The sequence below is a fragment of the Gymnoscopelus braueri genome (assembly GCF_963280865.1).
Source record: "Gymnoscopelus braueri genome assembly, chromosome: 18".
Classification (NCBI taxonomy): Eukaryota; Metazoa; Chordata; class Actinopteri; order Myctophiformes; family Myctophidae; genus Gymnoscopelus; species Gymnoscopelus braueri.
This window is the reverse complement of record NC_137618.1, coordinates 33254750-33279112: the sequence shown is the minus strand read 5'-3', so window position 1 is coordinate 33279112 and position 24363 is coordinate 33254750. Positions and strand designations below refer to the sequence as shown.

Sequence of the window (24363 nt, the reverse complement as noted above, 5' to 3'; positions counted from 1 at the left end):
GTCCAACTTGTACAGTTAGTGCCTCTCGTCCATAGAAATACATGACCTTCCCCAAGACACAGGCTGTGTGTGTCAATTCATGTAGTATTATTGTAAAGTGTTAGACTATCTAAAATACTTCTGCACAGTTGAACAAAAGACTTGGGCAACAGGTATACCAGAGAAATGCAACAAAAATTGTAATTATTATTTTATCAATAGGATAACCTTTTAACCCAAATGGGTATTTCTCAGTGCTAAAATGTGATTTGTGTCAGACTGGGTGGTGAGTAACATTGGCACCCCCCAGGGGACAGTTCTGGCTCCCTTCCTCTTTAGCCTCTGCACCTCAGATTTCAGGCACAACATTCATCTTCAGTACTCACTCAGTAGACTTGCCATTTGCAGAAGTACACAGAAGATTCTGCTATTGTGGCATGTGTCAGTGGAGGCCAGGAGATGGAGTACAGAGGACTTGTTAATGCTTTGTTCAGTGGTGTGAACAGAACCACCTGTTACTCAAGTCATTGCCAAAACGAAAGAGATGGTGGTGGATTTTTTCAATCCAGGGAGAGCGTGTGGAGGTGATCCAGAGCTACAAGTATCTGGGAGTGCAATTGGACAATAAACTGGACTGGACTGTCTGGGAAGTGGGAACACAGATGTCCCGTACAAGGGGCCAGAGCCGGCTTTACTTCCTGAGGAGCCTTTGGTGTGTGTAGGACTCTGCTGAACATGTTCTACCAATCAGTGGTGGCCAGCGCAGTGCTGTATGCCGTGGTATGTTGGGGGGGTAGTATCAAGGAAGGCGACAGCAGGAGGATGAATAGGGTTATCAAGAAAGCTGGTTCTGTCCTCGGTACCACCTTGGCTATTGTGGAGGAGGTGGCCAAAAGCAGGATGAAGACTAAACTCCTGGCCATCATGGACAATCCCTCTCACCCCCTATAGATGACACTGTGGCAGGGTAGAAAAGCTCCTTTAGCAACAGACTGTTGGAGGAGGCGGTAGGAGATCTTTTCTGCCTGCAGCAATAAGACTGTACAACTCCTCATCTGGTTGGCTCGATCAGGCTGATTAGGATGGGGGATGTTGAATTCAAGCCATTCTCTTAGTAGTAGGTTTGTAGGTTGACTATGCTTAGATGCCTATTTTAGATTTTTTAATTTAGTATAATGTGTTTTTTATTGATGTCTCTATGAGAGCTGCTTAATTAACACCTTAATTTCTCCTCTGGGATGAAAAAAGTACCTACCTAAAAGCAAGTGACTGACACGTAATTAAATAGTACATACTGTAAGTAATTTGACAATTAGGCTAATTCAAAACACCATGCTAGAATCATATGGATTTTTCACATTCTGCACAATTAAGGCAAATAGTGGACATAAGAAAATACCAAATATTGAGAAATGTTTCCTTTCTGTTAATATCGACACTGTTGTTGACACATTGTTTGACAAAAAAGAAAAGAAAAGAAAAACATATAACCTAGCTTGAGATCAACTGATTAAACATGTTACGTTTTTGATGAAAAAAGTAAACAAACAGATCTTGGCAGTGTTCTCAGATTTTGGAGCCAGTAAATAATTGAATTCTTTATTCACACTTCATTATTTTTTTTTTATTAATGCCTGACCCATGATGTTTTCTATTTGCTTAATGCAATAATTGGATGATGCCTCATTCCCTAAAACTGGTCTATTCCAAATAATCCACAAGGTGGCAGGACACACCACAGGAAAATCTTTGCCATGTAATAACTGTCAATGCTTACAGGTATAGCAGGCAATCCAACAATTTTACTCGTTTTAACTCTTTCACATCACAAAATACAGTATTTACAGTACTAAATACATGTACAATACACTATTGTTATATCTGGTTCAGTATGAGGTTTATTACTATATTAAAAGACTTGTTTATATCAAATTAAAGTGGCCATAGATGGAATCAAATATTTCAAATAATTAAGGCAGAAAATCTATTTAAAGAGATATTAAAAGGTTTATTACAACATCTTATGAATTCATATTTTATACAGAACTTTCACATGTTACAAGCTCACTTCCAACACAGTATCACACCCTTTTAAGTGGTTAAGCCAAGGTATTTTCAAACAAAATGAATAAATAAAACTTTGATAAAGAACCTCAACTGAAGTTGAAACAACCCGCTCAATGTTATTTATCCGAGACAGTATTGAATAGACATTTAAAATTCTCGTGGAGAATCGTCGCATGCAGATTGCACATAACAGTGATAAGAAAAAAAGGTCTTAAGAAACAAATGTGTTGTTAGCGTATCATAAAAACTACACAGTAGTAAGCCAGTACAGTCTAAGAGAAATGGAGTTACTTGAATCCTACATTATTGTCAATGATCAAATGTTCACAAGGCTTCAAAGATGTTGATTTAATATACATCCTCCTTAGGTTACTCGTTGAATGGCGGAGCATGTGATTCCAGTTCATTTCTTTTATTACTTTGCAGGTATTATGGGACAATTATGTGTGGGATATATCTATCTTGTAGATTTAATGATTCTTACAGTCAACCTTCAACTGCTTAAACTATAATCCAATCAATAGAACTCAGCTCAGCTACACAATCCAAACTATTCTATATGTATATTTATATATTAAAAAAAGATGTACATAACACCTAGAAAGTTCACATACTTTGTCTTATTGATGATGTCATTTACAATGTCTTCTAAAAATCACATATCTAGAATTGCAAGGGAAATTTCTCATGTGTTCTCAAGTGTTCTGGACACGCAAAGCATTAAACTATAATTAGTATGTAGAAGCTGTATTCGAAAGCAAGATATTTCCTCTATCAAGCAATTATGTACATGAGGCCCCCAATTTGAGAGAAAGACATGATCAAGTCAAACTAATTTGCATTGAAAATGTAAGCAAGTTATACAAAATATTAATGGCACATAGTAAACGTCAACATGGTTTAGAAATGGAAAATGCACTGCAATCCTACAATCACTGCTTCAGAAACAATCAGACTACAGATGGAATGTTAATAAAATAACAATTCTACTCAAGCTACCTCCTTAACCACATAAACCCTATAAACTTTGTTGACCGGGGTCCCCCAGGGGTCCATACTAGGTCCACTTATTTTTTTTGCCTCTTCACCAAAAATAGCCTATCTACAAGCCCACAGTGCATTGTATATGCACTGTGCTTGTATATCTGGCAAATGTTCACCTATTTTTGCTTAATGTTCGCCTATTATGACATTCCCAGAATAGGGACGCTAATAGTGGTATATTTTACAATTAGAGGCAACATTAAACATTCAAATCACATGATGCAAGTACAGTAGATATAGCCAAAGTACGAACAAAAAAACAAGAACAAAAAGCTGTCAATTTAAAATTCAATTCATCCATATACATGTGTAATGTGACTGTATTCAAATTTATTTCCAAAAGCTGCCAGTACTTAACATATGAACAGTCAAACTCTAAAAAATGTAAACCCTTCATCTCTCAAAATGTGCAAAATGGAAAAATCTAATAATCAAAGTAAATCCTCTTTATGTGTTTAATCATAAAGATAGTTATTTTAATAGGTCATGAAAAATACGCAAATAAATTAAGTAAATAAATTACCGTAAGTAAATAAATTAAGTGAACAACACTTTGGTACGGTTGCAACAACAATTCACTGATTAACCTTTATACCGTTCATAGAATTAAAAATAAATAATACAATCAAATAAATGACAAAATAAAAATTATGAATACAACATCACTATTACACTTAAAGTGCCTTTTTCCATGTGTCTTCATCAATGCCAGAGAAGACATAGCATTTTTTTTTTTTTTTTTTTACAAAAACGGACCAATCACAAACCAACCAACCAAAAATGGAAAGAAAAGAAAAAGCACAATACAGTCCAAACTGAAATTGAGTGAGAGTTCCTCTAACCCTGTTGTTGTTGTCAGCATGCCTGAACAGGCGACAACATTCAACAATTAACATCACAACGTGGTGGTGGTTGGTGGGTGGCAATCAGCTCCCTGGCGGCTGGGAGTGGGCGGGGTCCCCCTGCGGCTGGCGTTCCTCTGTGCTCTGGTCAGATGTGGCGACGGAGCCAGCCGGGGCGGAGGCCATGGAGGATGAGCTGACCCCATTGGATGTGCTGACGGAGCTGTGCTGGATGGCCTCGTTCTGGGGGCTACCAGGGACCGACATCTCTTCACAGCTCTCCTCCTTCTCAGCGACTGAATTTTGCAGGGACCGCACGCACACACACACACACACACACACACACACACACACACACACACACACACACACACACACACACACACACACACACACACACACACACACACACACACACACACACACACACACACACACACACACACACACACACACACACACACACACACACAGAGCTCCTGTAAACTGGCCCCTGTAAAAGTCAAAGCCCCCCCCCTCGAACAGTTTACTGTACAAATTTGTGTTTTTGTTTTCTAACTGTTTATATGATGTTTTGCATAGAAGTGTTTAAATTAAATTAAATTATTTAAATTCAAATAGCCGATCTACAGCATTGCGACGTGTTGTGAGCTTGTAGATCGACTATTTTCACTTCAAAATAGAGCTGAAGTGGTTAAAAAGTATTTTTGTAACTTTGGGTCCTGGGAAGACACCAAAGTTCTCTTTTGGGTCTTAAGCTAAAAAGTTTGGGAAACACTGGTATATTGTTTTGATTATCATGCACCCAGGCTGTGGAGATACTGTTGTTTCCTAAAACTGTCTATACACTATGAATCCACCTCATACGTTCCAGGAAGGCTTATGCATGTAAGCCTAATTGGATGTAAAACAGCTATTTGCGTGTGGTGAATGTGAACCATTTCATTAATCCCCATAATGCTACTACCCCCCTCCCCCCCCAACCCTCCTTTAATTAAAGTTCCTATGTCAATTTAAACCCACATCATAAGGGTGCATTACATTCTGGGGCATGTGGCAGTGTTTCCTATCCCTAACTGCGTGCTCAGTCGTTTTTTTGTTACCTTGCCAACTACTGCAGCGACAGATGATTACAGCACCTGATTTTAATGATGCTCACACTGGAGAGTAGGGAAGACTTGGAGTCGAAATGCCACCAGCTGTTAAGCAGTTGCATTGAATTAATTGGATCCTGATGGAAAAAAAAATACTCTACTCTCACGCTCTGTCTCGTAAAGGAATAAGGAGCACTATGATAATTAATATTGCTAATGATATGAAGTCAGTTGAAATGGCGCTCGGTAATTAATGACTGGGTTTGGTATTTGGAAAATGTTGAATACAGATTCCATAGCACCAGTAGCAATGAAATTGCATTTAAAATGCCTTGACAAATGGTGTCTCCCTCTGCCTTCTTCATAACTGGAGTTTTGACCATGTGATTTAGTGCAAGTGAATGTCAGAGTACTATAAACTATCTTGCCATTTCTCCCTGGAGAAGGTTGGCCTCCGACTAAATCAGCTCGAGCTTTTGTTCCATGTTCAAGTGCATATTATTACTCCTAATGGCATTAAGGAGTGCTCGGCCAATATGTCATAATACCCAGCATTTCTGGCCCCCTAAGCATCCAAAGCTCCTTTTTGCTCTCTCGGTTTCCGATATGGTTTTCACCATAAGCAGATGGACAGCTTGGTCTGCCAAGTGAAAGCATTTTCCTGGCTTGTTTGCGGGGCAGGCTGGGTAATTTCCTTCCACCTGCCATCTCTGTGCCTGGGCAGGACGATGAAGGGTATTACCAGTCAGGGGCTGGAGGGCATTTGGAGCCTCAGAGATATGAAAATACTGGAGTTGATGAGGCCTTTACATGAATAAGCCATGGTGCGGGCGCAGCTCAGGCTGTTGTCTCACACACAGTATCAATAAGTTCTCTTTCCATTTAGGTGCTGTTAAAAATCTCCCTCACTTGTCAACAAAGTGCCAAATTGAGGTGGCAGGGTACCTGGATGAGACAATATTTCCCCCACCACAGGTAAAGCACTCAAAATGTCATCCTTCACAAACAATTTAATAAAAAAGGTCTACAAAAGGGAGGACAGAAATTCTCAACAAACGTGAGAAAAACGATGACCCAATTCATCTACAGAACCAGCTTAAAAACAATCCAGACAACACCAAATGAGGCCTGGCTGTGACAGCCCACCACAGCCAGGAAGCCATCAGTCCCATAATATTCATGACGCGTGTCAGTGGGATGGTTAGCAATAGCCGATGCATAATGAACAGCCTGGCTCAGTGGCCAATCCGCCATGAGAGCGCTCCACTGTCTTGTCAAGCTCGCAGCTTTAATGGACTCATTTCAGAGGCAATCATTGTCAATACAAGTCAGTGGTGGCGTCTGGAGCTCATTGGAGATGTGGCTTGAGTGCACTTCTTCTGGATAGCAGCTCATCTGAGTGGGGCGGTGAGCTACGGCCACAAAACTTCAGCTGACAGGAAGCTATGCTTACCGATTGAGGAGCCTAGGTGGTGAGTTGTACATTTCAGGAAATTAAAAAGTGTAGCTTGATCTTACAAAAGCGATTAAAGTGTGACTGAGGAACTAGTAGGAACCATTAAATAAATTATACGCTTAACACGTAAGTTACAAGCATGTCTTCCTCCCTCTGACAATAGGACATTTAAATGGAAGAGGATGCACGTGGAAAACTCCTTAAATGATTCAAACACTTCTGAGAGCTATGTTGAAAACGGCATGGAATAACATGAAACTTTTGTAAATTTCAAGATACCATACGTAGGCATCGCTGAAAAGATACAGGAGATCATACTTCTTTATTCATTCCATTCATACTTCTGTATTCTCGTCTATTCCTGGACAGCTCTGTCCTTTGGTTTGTGATCGGTCTTCCTGGGAGCATGTGGCACACATCTATGTTTACTTAAAGGCTTATTGATATATTGCATCCCCAGAGCGCCATTACATGTTTGTGGAAACCACCTGAGGCATCACACAACCAGAATTTGTCTCCCAACAACACTGCATAGCAATGCCTAAACTTCAGCAAAGTTTTTCAAAAAAGAGAGAGAAAGCAGCATAATGTGTCCATAGCTCTTGCAGGCCGACCATAAGCAAGACGTGTCCTTCTGGTGGTTGGCTGGGCCTCGTTTTAGGAAATGTTTCATGGGCGGCCGCAGGCTGAGAATAATGGAACATTACTCACTGTGATAGCCAGATTTCCTCTGCATGGCGGTTACAGGGCAATCTTTATGAGCCAGAAGAAGCTGCTTCAGCTGAGCCACTTCATTTCTCAGCAGGGTGACTTCGTTCTTTGAGAGAAGAAGAGACAGACAACAGCACTCAATAACGTGGTCACTTTGGAAGATTTGTCGGATTACAACATCCGAGCACTCACACATAAGAGGTCCATGCAGTAGAGATATACAGCCAAAATAGAATTTTCACAAACTAAATGTGGTTTATGAAATTTCTATCCTTGGTTTTAGGCTTTCATTATACAAACCTACCTAAAAGTACAATGAACAAAAACATTTGGGTGCCATTAACACCTGGCACTGAAATCCTAAAATACATAGCTTTCGACACATCAAGAGTGGTCTAGACGAAAATCGAACATGGAAGTGAAGTCCCAACATCCATCACAACGATCCAGATTGCGATCCAGAATGATCGCAATCATTTTCAAGTTACACCATAGGATGGTTTAGAACAAGCAGCCTCTTATCCTATCCATCTCAGGTACATTTAGGCAATTACTGCAGATATGAATACGGTCATTGAGCTGCTCAGCACAAAAAGCTGATATGACCACTACACAGTACATCACTGCAGATTAGGGATGTACGCAGCAAGTAATTTCACTGACGGTTAAACAATGTTTTTTGTAACCAACTATGACTACCGTAGTCTAAAATTAAGGGAACACTCTGAAAACACCCAAAACTACCGGTAAGCACAATTCCATCTATAAGGTCAAACATCATCGGGAAAAAATATTATGGTATATAAAAGCCATTTGGAATTGCTTAATATAAATATTCAAATAATCTCATCTTAAAGAAAAGTAGTATGTGCTTCTTTTTTAAAAAAAACATGTTTCATGGCAAATGGTTTAATTTCAGACAACATTTAGAGTTTCTCACGTGAAATCTAAACAAGGCAAACAATGGTTAACTTCGCTGAATGGAAATGTACTCCAGTGAACATTCTGACAAAGATTGGCATGCTGGTGTATTTACATTGGGGAAGGTAGCTTTATCCATAAATGTACCCATGAGGTAGCCACTGCATTACAACGCTGAAAACTGCTGTTCTGCCTAAAAGTTAGCCTGGTAAACCCTCCCTCCGGAAATCTCATTTCTATTTGATTCCAGGAGTGAGTCTGGCCTTATCGCCCATTCTGCAATATTGGCTGTGGGCTGGAGTTGGGCGGGAGTAATACCGTTGACTGACAACCCCTTCAGCCAATGATAATTTTTCCCCTTCAGCCAATCAGACAGTTCACCAGTCTAATGTGACGCAACGGGACTTTTGAGACGGCGAATGCCCAAAATGGGTTGCCTTATTCGGATACATGGGTGTCACTGCCTGCCCCTACCGGTTCTCAAATTTTTTTTTTCTAAATAGGCTTTGTCATGATTAATTGACCACATGTATGAAGTTAAACAACTAAATTCTATCCAAACGATATCTTATAAGTAAATTCCGTGCCTCAAAATAGAAGTTAGAGAGCTTTTAGAAGTAAAAAAATAGCGGAGATTATAGCGCACAAGAAAAAGATGGCTGCCGTTCGTGTTTTTGGCTCACTCGAACTCGCCACCTGATTGGCCAACGTAAGCTGTCAATCACAGAACAATGAGCGACGACGCTGATAGGCTCGGCCGTTTGGCACAGGTTTGGCATACACAGCCAATATTGCAGAATGGGCGATAAGGCCAGACTCACTCCTGAAATGAAATGGAATTGAGATTTCCGGAGGGAGGGTTTACCAGGCTACCTAAAAGTAACTCTGAGAAATAATTTACCATGACCCTTGAGGAAGTTGATGGTGAGCTGGGACTGCTGTGTAAACTGCTGTGGGTCAAAATGATGTCTTGTCGCAGAATAAAAGCGCATTTTGCGATACAATTACGATAATAAATAATAGTTTAAATTACTAGTATTTAGTAAACGATTAGTAGGGGCAGCACGGTTTAATAGACTAGTCGATTAGCTGCGCAGATCCCTACTGCAGATGAGCTCATATTTTCTACCATGAGAAAGGCCAAATGTGGGAACAGGCAACACTAGAATGGATTAATATATTGTAAAATAAAGACTTTTTTCCCTTTATTCCAAATATGTTCCCTAGCAATAATTATGAGCCTTTATCTATTACTGACCGGCACATTTGTCAGTAGCTGAGCTGTTCCGATTGTCAGCACAAGTTTGGAGACGATGTAGGAGATTTACACTCCTGTGTCATTACAGCTCCCGAGGGAGCCAGGGATTTCTGCATGTCGTAAAGTGAGAGTCACATTATGCTGAAGGTGACTTTAACTGGATTTAAAGCGGCTAGGGCGACGACGGAACATCCTATGGCAGATTTAAACTCTTTCTCTTCTCCTTTAAAGAAAAGGGGGGCATGTGGGTGACTTAATCTATTAGTCTAAAAGCAGCCAATTTATTTGATTCCATCTGTTTAGCCTTGCTGGTGTTGGCAGTGCTGAGATGCCAGGAGACAGATTTAAAACACAGCTGGAATGGGCCGCGTGTATCACATCTACTGTACCATATATGATGCTATGCTCACTGCCTTCCGCCGTGACAATGGAACCGCTGCTGCTGTGCAGAAGCTGTGACCAATATATGCTATGCTTTTGGTTCACCCAATTTGGTCCCTCTGAACACCATCTCATCACTTAAGAACCAGCGACAACTAAAAGAAATATCCTTGCTTTACTTGGCTGTTCAAGAAAACTACGACTACAGTGAAAATAGGAGTTATACATTGTTTTGTCTAACTTTTTGCCTAACTATCAAACTGGAGCAAGAGAATACGTTAAATCAACACAGTCTTCTTTAAAAAAAAAAAGTGATATGAAGATAACACAGGAATTTTCAATCAGAAGACAAATCTATGATTTGGGGTATCGCGGGACGATATATCGTTCCGCGATACGTTTTCGTGCCGATATGTATCGTTGTGGCGTTTTTGAAAATAAATAAATATTTATATATATATTTTGCAATAATAATACTGCAAAAACAGAAGTATTTGTTTGCATTTGCTTTCCCCCCCCATATATTTTCATAATAAAAAAGTGCCATATATCGTATTGTATCGATATCGTGAGCCCAATATCGTGTATTGTATCGTGATCGGCACACCCCTAGTGAGTGCTAGTATGTGTCCAGGCAGTCACAAAGCCTTATTTAGAACCGTAGATGCTGCTGCTGATGAGTGCATTCATGACAAACTTAGAGGCTGGTTAAAGAGTTAAAGAGTGTTTCTCTAACTTTGTGAATAACAGAAAAGGGAGTGCATTGGCCTTGGGTGACTCTAGGAACCGTGTGAGCTGCCTGCTCTGACACCTCATTAAAAAGTCAGTTAAGGATGATGTTAAAGTAATCGTGCATCATTAGAGCCAGCTCTGCTGATCAGCCAGGCCATGTCAGCATGGGAGTTATTTAAAAAAAAGAAAGAATTACATGTTTTTAAAGGGCCGGCTTGATTAATGCCCTCACACAAAGAGCACTTTCATTCTCTGATGTTCAATTATACATTATATTTCTGCCACAAGTTGCTCTTTTCTTTCACAGTAAAAAGCAGCGCTCTGCCTATTTCACTCATCTGTCCCCTCCCTCCTGTCTCATCTGCCGAGGCATTTATTTGAACTGCAGCTGGCGAGCCTGTGACAAACGGTGATAACTTGTTTTGAACCCGGATATTAATGACATAAACCCATTTCCTTCCACCCATTTCTACTCCAGCCCCTCTCCCCTTGTCCTCATCTTCAACAACCCTCCCCACCCTCCCCCCCAACTCCTCCTCCTCCTCACGTCTTACTCCCCGCGTTCATAGACAAATAAGACAGCGAGCAAATAAACACCACATCTCATTTAATTGTCTGGAACACCGACGTGCCGCACCCCCGGCTCACACTTATCAACAGAGACAGCAGTTACATGAACTGTTTCGAACTTGTCAGCATCAGATCCTAATTGCTTCCTGCGAAATGAAGGTTCAAAAAGACACCTTTCCCTGGGAGATTTTCCGAGGCCATTCAGTAAACTGCTGAGACAGAAGCGCAGACACGCTTGTGTGCGGCTGACATCTGGAGGATACATCTTTATTGACAGGGACGTATCGATGTAAAGGGCTCACTAAGGCGCCGCTGTCGCGCGGCAGCTCTTCTTAAGCCATTAAGGCCCGGGATAGCATCTGTGTCATTTTAGATTTGAACCACTTTAAGAATTATTTTATACTTTGGCTACTCAAAAATAGCAGATCTACAAGCTCACAAAGCGTCACTTCGTGCCGCGCTGCGAGCTTGTAGATCTGCAATTTCGGAAAAAAACGTGAAAATCTGTGCAAATCGTTGAATGTATATGTTTTTAAAAGTAAAACATTTTAAGTCAAATCTTTGCTTCTGGGGGTCCCCGGAACAAAATATTTTGAGATGGGGGGTCAGCGGCCAAAAACATGTAATTTTGGGGATCCTTGACATTAGAAAGATTGAGAACCACTGATATAGTAACATACGTTTTTCAGAAAACTGTTAGGATTTAGAAGACATTTTGTAGAATCGGCCTCAGGTCTTAATGGGTTAATCGGCTTTAATGACTTCATCACCACGGAAGGGAGGAGCACGTGCACACTCAAACAACAAAACAATAAAACAGACATGCGACAAATACAAACAGCCGTGCGCGTGGAGACATGGAACAATGGATGATGGATTGATTACGCACAGGGCTTAGAGGTTAACCACCTGAACCCTTGCATCCCTATTCTGGGGGGAACATTTGCTGACAACAGCAGATCTACAAGCTCATAACGTGTCGCTTTGATGCGTTACATGCTTGTACATCGGCTATTTTCACCAAAGAGATTTGGTGTCGAGGGGGAAAAAAATAATGGACCATGTACAGAGCCAACCATGTTCAACTAACTATTCTTTGACTAAATATAGAGGGGATGAGTGATTAAAGGTGAGATTTACCTGCAGTGTTCCATTCGTAGAGTTGAGATTCTCAGCTTTCTTCTCCAGGTCTGAGACCCACACCTTCCTCTTCTGCCTGCAGCGGGTGGCTGCGGCACGGTTGCGCTCCAGGAACTTGCGCCGCTTCTCATCTGGGTCGTCACTTGTGGCTCGGCGCCGCCGGCCCCCTGTGCTTGGGGTGTGCTGGGCTGGGGGCGCCGGAGAGGCCTACACACACATCACAGGAACAATACATGATAACTAGCACAACCGAGACCCGTTACAATAAACCATAATCACACGGAAGCCGTTTTGCTCTTACTTAATACTCCATCCCATGGGTTGGGGTGGGGCTTCCTACCCTTGAATATTAAGTACGGGCAAAATGGCTGCTGTGTGAATGTATGGTCAATTATATAACCTAAATGTAATTACCAAAACTCCTCAGTAACATACAAAGACAAATCGGACTTAAATGGATAAGGTGAAATACAAGTTATCTAATACAAGAACAGTGAATGATTGAATTGTGAATAAACACAATTCTTTTAACATTGTTGTCGCAAAACTATCCAAGTTGTTTTCTCTTTTTTGTGCCTTTTATCAAAGCCCAGAAATGAAATTGCATAGTGAAAGCAATTGATGTTCACTGTAGTCAAATAGCTTTTCTTGTCTAATACTGGTGAAATAGTGCAGTTAGTAGGTAGAGGCTTATGTCAACACTCACAGGTGTCACAGGTGTCTCAGGTGTGGTGGAGGTGGCTGGCTGCTGAAGAGACTGTGGGCAAGGCTCCTCAGGTGGAGCCAAGTGAGGAATCGGAGGTGAGGCAGGAGCGGGGGCCGGCGCTGGGGCCAGAGCCAGGGCAGGAGCGGGGGCAGGAGTCAGTGCAGGGACCAGACTTGGAGCAGGGACAGGGGTAGGGGTAGGGGCAAGTGACAGGATTAGTGCAGGGGCTAGGGTTGGGGTAGGTGGAGAAGTTGGAGCAGCAGTGTAGGTTACAGCATTGCTCTGGATGTCACCAGCATCTCCATTGGCAACCTGAGGAAGCTGCTGGCTTAACGACACTTTCAGCTTCTGGAAAGCAAACACAGTCAACACAGCACCAACTGATCATGAATGGTGATCAATGCAACATCTACTGGGCTACATATGAGCAAACCTACTTATAAAATACATTACATTTACAATTGATATAGTTGTCATAAGCATTAGGCATTAGGATGTGGTTGGCCATACCCACACAGTGGCTATTTGCTCTTACTTCATATTCAGGGGGAGTCTCCCAGTGGTTAATTAAATAGAATATAAAGCTAAAAATAAGAGTTCTTGAGGTTAAATTTGACCTTTCAGTCCCTTTAAGTGAATTATTCTATGCCTAATTGAGGGAAAATTATTCATTTAAATAACATTAAGCTTTTGTTCTTGGATAAACCTAGGGACCCAGGCGTGAACAGAAATTACTAGTAGGCTAAGGGGTACTTGAACTTTAGCTTAATACGTACCACACACGCATCACATGCTATATCTCTACAGAAAGCAGTCTATAATTTACAACCCAAATGCTCTAGCATCAAATGGTGAGTAAACAAGCTGAACGTGAATGAGCCTTCTCAACCAATAACAAAGTGAGACGGAATACATTTACATGGGAAAACAGAGGAGCACATTATTCTAACAACTACCTTTGCCAGACCAATCTATCTACCAAATTAGTTTATCGTGTAATACCCTTCCAGAAGCTCTTCTGGCAGAAACAAGATATTATTCTCCTGGAACGGCCCATAGAAGGAGGGAAAAGCCAGTCGGATTCATATTTCATCTCTGCCATGGAAACCTCATCAGTGTAATAACCCTCCATCTCATGGGTGTTATTCAACCATCTGCTACTATATTACTTATCTTTATTTTACAACTAATTAACAGCATAATCTTCTAAATTCAGCAAGTTAATTATCATTATTGTGGTCTTTGCAGCATCATCAGTCCTTGTAAAGTGCCGTCTCCGCGCCCCCCAGAGAGCCGGGTGGGGGTGGGGCGCGGGCAGGTTGAGCGGGGGTCTGTTTTTCTTGACGTGGGCTCATTAGGTGTTTGCTGATGAGCAGAGTGTGGTGGGAGGCGCCAGGGATGAGTAGCGGGTTGGTGGGAAGGGGGGGGGGGTAGTACAGGTCAGGCAGGATTCTGCTGAACAAAAGGTTCCATGCAGGGTAAGGCTGACTTAATGTGCCTTGCTGAGCGTGTGCCAGGATGCCCCCAGCTGGCTTTCGGAGGAAGCCCCCCTCCGGTTGGCCCCGGTGACGGCGTGCTGAGCAGAAACGCTGTCTCCACGTTTGTCATCTCGGCACCCCTCGATCCCGACAACCCCCCCCTCCCCCGCCCCCTGAAGCCACCCCCTTCCCCTCCCCTCCTCTCAACGGTTTACCTGATAATTTTCAGAGGAGTAGCGTGCTGTGAACACTTACAGGTTCTGTGATCTGTGCTCCATCACAGTGCCACTGCTCTCCCTAACAACGCTTCATATCCCCTGCCCTTCAGACATCACTTTTCATAGCAGAGAGCTTACGGCATAAAACCGTTTGGAAGGCGCTGTTCACAGTGGAATGATTTTGGTTGTTTGGATATATAACCGATCAACTTTAGTTCTAGCCTCAAGAAAGGGGGGCAAAATCAATTTCCAAATTTGAACATGTGTTAATTAAGACAGACAGTGGCACACTGCAGGTTTGTGTACATGAAAACAAAGAGGTTTTGAAAGACTAGCCTATACAACCAGCTCACAATAGTTCCCCCATCTGGTCAAACCAAGCAACTGCATAGTCTGTCAGGCTTTTTTGTTGTTGTTCAGCTTGTTAACTCTTCTCTGATTAACACACAAAAAAGGAAAACACACGGAGTTGGAAACAAAAACCTGAACAAAGACCCCCAAAAATAATTAAATACATAAATTACCAGCTTGGCTTCTGATTGGACAGGCTGTGGTGAGGGGGGTCCTGGGATCCCGGGGATGTTAGGCACTACGGTGACAGGTCTGACAATCTGACAGCAGAGACACAGGCAGAGATCAACACAGAGAGAATTAGCCTTCCCTGGTGAAAGGTGAACACACACACACACACACACACACACACACACACACACACACACACACACACACACACACACACACACACACACACACACACACACACACACACACACACACACACACACACACACACACACACACTCTCAGGCTCATTAGGTTGGATGGCCTGTTATTTTGTGGAGGCAACACCACATGGAGATGCAGTGTGCACGCTAATGAACCTCTCCCTGCCTGTGAGAGAGCATATGGGCAGAGATGCTGAGAAGAGGATGGAGAGACACAAGCTAGAAGGCCAGAGCCAGGCCTCCTCTTACTGAACCTTGACAATGAAACAGAGAGAGCAGAGTAGGGCAGAACTAGAGCCTGCCCGATATATACATTATTTTACTTTTTCTGTCATTGACCCTTTTCTAAGCTCCGCCCCCGCCACTCAGCAACTCTAGGTCTGGCAAGCAGCGCTGCACATTCATTGACTTGCATTGGATTTTCCCCACATAAAATAATCGATCCTTTTTGGAGCCAGAGCTTCAATGCCTGCAGTATGCATTGGAAAAAGTGCATGACATTACTATTTCAACAAACAAAATACAGCCAAAGGTTTCACTACCACAGAAAGAGTGAGAAACGGCATCTAACTAATATCAATCAACTACTTTAACATCATTATCACCGGACAGGCATGTTCATGTACCGTGTTGTAAGTAACTACAAATAGTAGCAGTTAATAGACAAATGAAACACTTTAACAAGCGGTACAAGTCTACCAACAAGGCTTATCAGTTATGCAGCCAATATGTCTCCATTTGTTTTTACCACTTTCAACCTGGCATCCCCATTTTGGACACAACAGCTCACAACATTTAATTATATTAATACTTTATAAAATTATAAAAATACTTTTTTAAATAAAAGATTCTGTTGATTATAATTTTTTATCTACAAAATTGGGATCTGTATCGGACCCAAATATCTGGCATCTACTGTAGGCTGAACTGTGGGTCATGTTCTCAATCTCGCTTCTCACTCCTTTACTCGTCAGTGGCTTGCCCAATCCCCACAGACTGCGATGACAGAGGCTTTTTCCCTGCTGAGCCGCTATCAGGAGATAATCATCTGCTGCTCAGTGTTCCACAGCCAATCAGGACCAGAGCGAACAAGACAAGCTCCCGCATAGGGAGCATAAAACATTCTAACAGGCTTTTATCTTTAACATATTGCCTGTATGATGCTCAGAAATTATCAGAGGCGGCCATAGTAATTGGAACGCAAAACACATTAGCCATATAGTCTTTCTATTGTGCCAGAAATGAAGAGCAGCGACTCAAATTGTACAAGGACAAATAGCAACGCAGCATCTTGGAATGAAGCCTGCCATCTCTTGGCCAAGTCCCGCGTCTTTGCCACTGTGACACACAGCTGCTCTCTTCTAAAGTCCATTAGTTCACTCAACCTCTCCCTGCTTTCCAAAGGGATGCCAAAATTCACTGGTGCCAAACTGTGAATATTCAGTCTGTCCAAGTAGAGCTAGACAGATAAGTGGCATTAATATATCAGTAGAACACGAGAACAGGGTAAATGGGACTACAGTAGGCCGTGGACACCTCGGCATAATTTCGGAGTGACTTATTTTTTCCGCAGTAAATCACCACCTGAGACAGGCGTGCATTAACCATCAGTCAACAGACAGCCGACTGATGGTTAATGCATGTCTGACTGTCTTAGTTGTGTATTTCTGATTATTCTGATCAATCTGAAGTTAGAATCTGAAAACTTGCAAAGAATCATTTTGTCACTCGATCAAAACGTCAACTCAAGTACCAAACTGACAAATCAGAGAAGACACAGTAGATATACGGTGTTATTAAAATTTGACATATGCCGAAAACATAGACTGAATATTAATTGCACAACACTCACAGGGATTGCAGTTGGTATGTGTGCAGTTGAGCTTCTAATGGTTGCAGGGATTGCCACTGGCACTGTCTGGCCGTTAGGGAGCTGTAAGAGCACAGGGAAAGTACCACACACTGGGCTAGAGGAGAAAAAAAGAGAGCAAGCACAGGTCAGAAAGGTACCAATCCAACTACAAATTAAAATTCTGAGTGTTAGTTTAACTCTGAGAGTGTAAAAATTTACCCTTACGTTAAAATAACACTCAGGATTTGACTTTCTAATACAGCTGAAAACAAACAACCCGCTGAAATGACTGATGAAAAAGTGGTTAATAACATCACTAATATGCAAAACAAAGCAACAAATGATGGGGAACTGAACATGAGATCAAGCACTTTGCTAAGTTGTTTCAAACTTGCATGACAATAAAGTAACTATGAATAAACTGCCATCAAATATACATGCAATATTTTTACTCACACTAACAACAAACAAACAACGGAAAATGAATAACAATTCACAACTGAGTGCAACTGAAAAAGCAAAACAAGTGTACCTCATGAAATAAAAACTGCTCAAATAATTTAAAAGGGAAATAAAATAAAATGAAAGTGCTCTATTTCTTCTATAAAATGAACACCAAGTTACTTACACTATAGGCCTATTAGTGGATGGGACTTGGGTAATAACAGAGCTAGATGTTGGCGATGGGAGTGCTTGCTGTATTACAACACTAGCCTCTGTGGTTGCTAGAAGTACATTGGGAACTTGGAGAGATGCTGGACGTACTATAGTGGATGTTGGCATTGAGGATGGCTGCAAAGATAGGTCCTGAAAACACCATATGAGACCTTTCAGTCAGACAACTCACATGAAAAATATTTATTTGGAATTAAAGTAGTAGGCAGTATATACACAGAGTTGATTTTGGCATCTGGGTTCCAAACTTAAAGGGGTATTTCACTTTAAAACAATAATTTAAATAATTTTTGTGTGTGCACCCCAGACAGGTTTTAAGTTGCTTGATTCAATATTTAGATATTGATCAGACACGGACCCCTTCTACTAAGCCCATGCATCTACATGTCCCTGGTTCTGGTTACTGATATTATTATTATTTCTATTTCATTTCAAATGTCTAATGAATGATTTTTTTTAAATGCCCCCTCATGCATTACAAGGATAACATCAGTCACCAGAACCAGGGACTTGTGTTTTCAATGAGTCTAATGCCAAATTCACACCACCAGTGTCGACGTGTCAATAAATTGGGCGTGTCCAGGGTTATGAGTGACAGCTGTCACAGTGTATCAAAGTGTGTGTCTGCTGAGAAGTTAAAGAAACAACTGTATGGGTAGTGCATTTTCATATCAGATTTAAACTAGCAGCTGTTGAAGAAATCAGTACTGAGCGACTATATAACCTATTTATCTACTTAAATTAATAGCTTTTTTTTTTTTTTTTACAAACAAACTTGGTTGTTTATGTATGTTGTTTAGTTGACTGTTTATTATCGATCTACAACTGCTACTAAAGGTAGGGTAAGTGATATTTTGTGGTTAAAACAAAACGTTTTCTGTTAAAAGGTTAAAGCACTATATTCTGATAGTAATCATTGCTATAGAGTGTTTGTTCAGTTACAGTCTCCCTGTCTCTCCAGCTCTTTAATAAACAGAAAATACATTTTCAGGTAGGTTACACATTTTCAGCCAATCAGGAGAGAGTACCCATTTATCAGCTTAATTTTTATAGTGTTCCAGTTCCAATTTTGTCTGCTCATTTCTTTGTGTCATCACTTCCAATTGCACTTGTTTAATCTGTATCCTGTCTGAGTTCTCTATCCTGATTGGATAAAACTGGTATCCTGACTGGAGGATAGACATGGAGACTCCTGTTACTGAACAAACACTCTATAGCAATCAGCACTATCAGAATATAGAGCTATTTAACACTTATTTTAACCAAAGAAAATCACTTACCCTACCTTTTAATATTCTCTACGTAAATACAGCAGTTTGTTTCTGTCAATTGTGAATGATGTCAAGCTAGTGTGTTACTAGTCCAGTTACTAGTCCAGTGCTCAGCCTATCAGTGAACAAAGCCCAGCAACAAAGCACACAAACAGGCAGGAGAAATGCAGGCACTAGAATCTCATCTCCGATGGCTTAGTTAGTAGTAGTTAGTAGTTAGTAAACGATGTATATATTTTACGCATTAAATATGCTGTGTAGTCGCCGAATATTCATTACTTTTAAATGCACAGCTGCTCATTCAAAACTTTGATATAAAAAGAAGCAACGCCCTGAGTGCAGCACACGTGGAAAGCAAATTACCTGTGGAAATCCTGCTGTCAAAATGACAGACGCGATCTTTATAATATTAATAAATAGGCATAAGCAAACTGCTTCACAAGAACAATATTGGTGTAACAAAGTCGACATTCGATAGGGAATATATATTTTATATACACAGATTAACAACATAAAAAGAACAAAATCATTAGTATTTCCAGGTTTGAATGCGGCACAGTTTGTTTTCTGACGGACAGGGAGAAAACTCTTCTGTCCCTGGCGGGTGGAGAAATGGGGGGAGGTGGTGTGCAATGATTGGTTGGATGCTAATGCACCATCAGCAAAGTTGTGGTTTTCTCAGATTCTACGCCTCACATGTTGAAAGGCATGGAAATGCACGTCTGCATAGAGTACTTGGCATTGAAACTCGCTACTCAGTCAGAACGTGCAAGCATCATGATGCTGTTGGTGGTGTGTGAATTGGGCGTAACAAGGTTAACGTGGAGTTTGAAGTTGATTGGGCTAATATAGGAGGGCGTGCTGATCAAATGGCAAATAATTTACTCTAGCAACTTCAAAACTGTCTTGTGCACACAAAAGTCTGCAGTAGAAGTGAAATACCCTTTTAACACTCTCTGCAAGCATACACCTTAATGAGAGCAAATGAAAGTGCAGGGAGTGATGATCGTTAACATCCCCATGAGAAATCTAGAATCTGAGCCTACAGGCGGGCGCTGGGTGGGGGATGCAAGAATGGTGAGAAGGTTGTAATCTCAGCAACTGAGCACCAGCATAATAGCACGGTGAGAGAGTCAGAAAGTGCATTTCACAGTAGGGGTGCAACAGTTAATCAATTAATATATATATATATATATATCAATTTTAAATCAAATAATCAATAAAAAAGTGGCCAAAATAGCAGATCTACAAGTTAACAATGGTTTGCAACATGTACATCAGCTATTCTTACTATTTTTGCACAGCACCATTGAAAATCGAAGTATAAAGTAGGGCTTAAATGGTTAATCAGACTATTACATTTAGTTGATTATGAAAAATATCAGAAATGTTTTGTGTTAAGTTGTTGATATAGAAAAACATAATCCCAAACAACATATAATACAGTCCTAATAATTAATAATTTGATTAATCGAAAACGTAATTGGTAGAATAATCACTAAGAACATAATGAATAGTTGCAGCCTTATTTCACAGCTTAAATATACTGCCTTATTACAGAGGAGTTGAATGTGTGTTGCAGTGAAAAGAGCGTATCAAGTGTCTGGCAGCGTGACTGAAGTTGTCTGCCTGAAGTTAAACTACTTCTGCTACTGTATAGCAAACTCAGACACATGGAGCTGCAACAACAGCCTTGCATTTTTTGCGAAGGGAGAAACAGTGGAAACACGTCACCCTGGCTAATTGTGCTATGGTGCTGCAATACATAAAATTCCCAAAATTAAAGGCCTACCTCTTTTTTTCCTAGTTACTTTTGCAGTAACATTTGACACACAAAAAAGTAGCACCATTGTTAAAAACAAAAATACAGTTGATAGAAATGCATACTCACTGATCAAAATAAAAATCTAACAATGAAAAAGAATTTTGTGTCCATTCTAACCACAAATACAGACATAAGGAAAAGATTGTTGATTCAGATTTAAAAACAAACAATTAAACAAAAATATTAAGGATTTCTTATGAGATTGGAGGTCTAAGATACTGTAGGACAGCCATGAATATAGGATAATATGTTTTTTTCTCACTATCTTTAGGATAAGACAGACACTTTTTTTTGTAATGACCACCACATTTTACATACATTACACATATTACATTATTCTAAAGAATAATATTAACAAATTATGCAGTATAGTATTCTGGGGTTTTCTTTTAGTTTTGGGGGGCAGGTGAGGGAGTGACCTTAAATAGTTTTCAAATCTGAACACAGCAAATCTATCAGCACAATTATACCATTATACATTTTGTGGCCAAATGAAAATCTCCACATCTACACATGAAAATAAAAACCTGCTTCTTTTTTAAATCATATTCATATTCATTTAACAATATGCATACGCATTGTAACGAGCAAAATTAGTAGATTGCCTATCAAAGCAGTGGGCTGCTATTTATTCACAACGAGACAAGTTCTGTGACTTCTTTGTCATTTGGCAGGTTACACGAGGTAGATGATGCTTACCTTGTCATCACTTGTAGTAGATTCAGGATGAGGCAGTGGACTGTCTCGATGTGCCTCCATCGCTTCAATTTTGTTTCGTATAATAGGTGTTGCAAGAGGTGACAAATCCAATGGTAACTACATGGCGGAAAATAAGTAATCCCAATTCATCAGACTTTCCATACTTGGCACAAACAAAATGTAAATCGCTTATCGTATCATCATACTCATGTAAGTCTAACGGACACAAACCTTTTTTATGTCATATTCAGTAACTTTTTTGAAGTCATGCTCAATTAATGGACTTGCAAGCTCATTGAAGAGTCCAACTTCCTCACAATTCTTCAGGAAGCGAGTAGGTGTGGGTGTTTGGTCTGAAATGGAGTAAAGTATTTTACACTGCGACTGGTCAACAACTAACTACAAGATAAAGAAAAAGCTATTGACTTGAATAGTACGTACCAGCAACAATGACACTGTCGTGCCTTGCTGGACCAAACTTCAGTGTCATCTCATGCTTGTGTTTGTGAACGGCCAAGTGGTCTTCATTTGTAAATCTCTGTGGAAGGTACAGAAAGTTCTTAGATAACCAATATTGTAAAGAAGGAGCATTATAATAGTCTTATTATAAATATATTGCCTACCTGACCACACCCAGGAGCAGTACAAAGGAATGGTTTATCATCACTCATATTAAGGATATCCTGTTTTTTTTCACCCTAACATAAAACAAAGAATGATACATCTGAGAGTTTATTATAACGTTACAGTAAAATCTTAAAGACCACGTAGTCTGCATGCATATATGTATGTATGTATGTATGTGATACAGGATAGGTGGGCAATAGGGACATCTGGGCAACTCGATGTAAAATTGGCTATTTTGTCCAAAATGTAAAAAAGAAAAAATGGTAATATAAAATATACATGATGCACGGTACATCATTATCAGACATAATGTTATCCTTCAACTTCTTGTTTATGCCCCAAAATGACTGGATACCGTACCGGTATACAGGTTTTGTAGCAATTGTAGAACTATTAGACCTTAATTGTCAAATGTTTAAACATGTTCTAATCATGTATACTTTAAAACATTTCCAAATATTTTATTTTATAACATTTTGGAAAAAAAATAGCCAATTTAACACCGAGGTGCCCACTCTTCCTTGGTGCCCACCTATCCTTACCTATGTATGCATGTGATCACCATTCACAATGTTCAGTGTTGCTTTAGTTCAAATAGCTGACAAATAGCTCACATATAACAAAGAGATAAGATGACATATGACATGGATCATGGCTGGGAGGACAAACAGAACCAGGGTCCAGCAACCAAAGGACCGGATGTTTAGCTAGAAACCCTGTCATCCTGACAAAGCCTAAAAGATGGGCGGCTGCTTTGACTTGATTGTTTACACACAGAATACACACCTCTGCTCTGAACAACGCTATTCAGAGACTGCGATGCATTGGTTTTGAACCGTTTGTGTCAAAATAAGACGCCATATCGCCTCCATCCTCAACGCAACTCTTTAGCCAACATTTCCGCCGAAAGCGATTGACAGCTGCTTATTGCCAGACATTATGTAAAACATCTGGCTTCATGTAAATACTGTGTGTGAGCGTTCATTCACATAATAAACCAGGCCGTTCCAGGGAATAGTCAGAGCCCCAGCGTTGTAACAACATATCACACCCGTCACCATATTACCTCTAAATATCAGTTAACTGAGGAGTGAAGAGTATCCGTTCTATACCCACTTCATTGCAAATGACGCATAAGTACCTCGAAGTCCGACAAATTATTATTTTTACGATATCTTTGTGCTCAATAGGCTGTCAGTTTATATGGACACTTACCCACACAGGCACAACCCTTCCAGCCGAAATCCCACGTCTGTCTCAACATATCGCGAGCGCAGCATGGGATCTTCCGTAAACGTCATGTTGAATGGTGTTGAATGGAAGGCAAGATTTGTGGAACCGTTCAATTTACTCGATCACCCCCCCCAGGGCCCAGTCATATACAGTTTAGCAATGACAACTAAAAAGACATGGACAGCAGCTCAACAAGGTATTTTAGGTCAAATATCTTGCTTTAAGTCAGTGGTTCACAAAGTGGGGTCCAGGGACCCCCAGGGGTCCTGGGGGGGTCCCCAACATAATTACTTAATATAGCATCACAATCATTTTAACCACTTCAACCAAATTCTATACTTGGCCATTTAAAAAAATAGCAAATATATAAGCTCATAGTGTGTCACTTCGTGCCACGCTAAGAGCTTGTGGATCTGCTATTTTTTTAAAGTATTTGAATACGATTTTTTTTTTGCTTCCTGGGGTCCTCTGGCACGAAATCTTTTCAGATGAGTCCGCAGCCAAATACATATTTTGGGGGTCCTTGACATAAAAAGTTTGAGAACCACTGTACCACTTGCACTGTAAGTGCAAGGCAACATCTTTTCCACGGTATTAAGAGCATGGCATGGCTTAAAGCAAACATTCAAATCGTATTACCGAGATAAAGCACTTCATTATGTGGTGAAAAAAAACCTAACACTTTAAGTTGTTCTGAAAAGTAATCTACATTATGTGTAGTAGATGGGCTGAGGGTTCACATCTTATTTCCAGATGATCAGCTACCTGTATCATTTAGTGGGTTAAATAGATTTGGTCATCCCATTCAAATTACAGTAATTTAGTCATTCAATATTCTGCTCCAAAAACAAGTACAGGA

The 24363-nt window shown here is 40.6% G+C and overlaps 2 protein-coding genes across 3 annotated transcripts; both read right to left on the bottom strand.

The window, feature by feature from the left end:
- Positions 1-1983: 1983 nt before the first annotated feature.
- Positions 1984-15307, bottom strand: atf2 (activating transcription factor 2; the record flags this gene model as incomplete). Its single annotated transcript, XM_080412203.1, has 5 exons — positions 1984-4228; positions 7194-7299; positions 12196-12402; positions 12902-13249; positions 15122-15307. Coding segments are annotated over 5 exons (1059 nt in total), but the record flags the coding sequence as incomplete, so codon positions are not given.
- LOC308073789 (cyclic AMP-dependent transcription factor ATF-2-like) lies at positions 15122-23513 on the bottom strand. 2 transcript variants are annotated; one of them, XR_013932045.1, is made up of 7 exons: positions 23487-23513; positions 22268-22342; positions 22086-22182; positions 21876-21997; positions 21645-21761; positions 17175-17289; positions 15122-15208 (listed from the first exon to the last, which is right to left on the bottom strand). XR_013932045.1 is itself a non-coding variant. In XM_080412935.1 (6 exons), the coding sequence occupies exons 2-6, from the start codon at positions 22313-22315 to the stop codon at positions 17248-17250; spliced, it is 426 nt and encodes a 141-aa protein (XP_080269061.1). In that variant the 5' UTR covers positions 22316-22342; positions 23487-23513; the 3' UTR covers positions 17131-17247. The 2 variants fall into 2 exon arrangements, 1 of the variants encoding a protein (XP_080269061.1); XM_080412935.1 differs by lacking the exon at positions 15122-15208 and having other exon boundaries at positions 17131-17289.
- Between the last annotated feature and the right edge of the window lie 850 nt (positions 23514-24363).

Excerpts from the sequence above, each read along its gene's own strand:
- LOC308073789 (XM_080412935.1), bottom strand. The coding sequence starts at position 22,315 with ATGAGTGATGATAAACCATTCCTTTGTACTGCTCCTGGGTGTGGTCAG. Across the intron at positions 21,998-22,085 it reads CGACAGTGTCATTGTTGCTG|ACCAAACACCCACACCTACT; the intron begins GTACGTACTATT and ends ACTCCATTTCAG. Across the intron at positions 17,290-21,644 it reads CTACTACAAGTGATGACAAG|CCCAGTGTGTGGTACTTTCC; the intron begins GTAAGCATCATC and ends TTTCTCCTCTAG.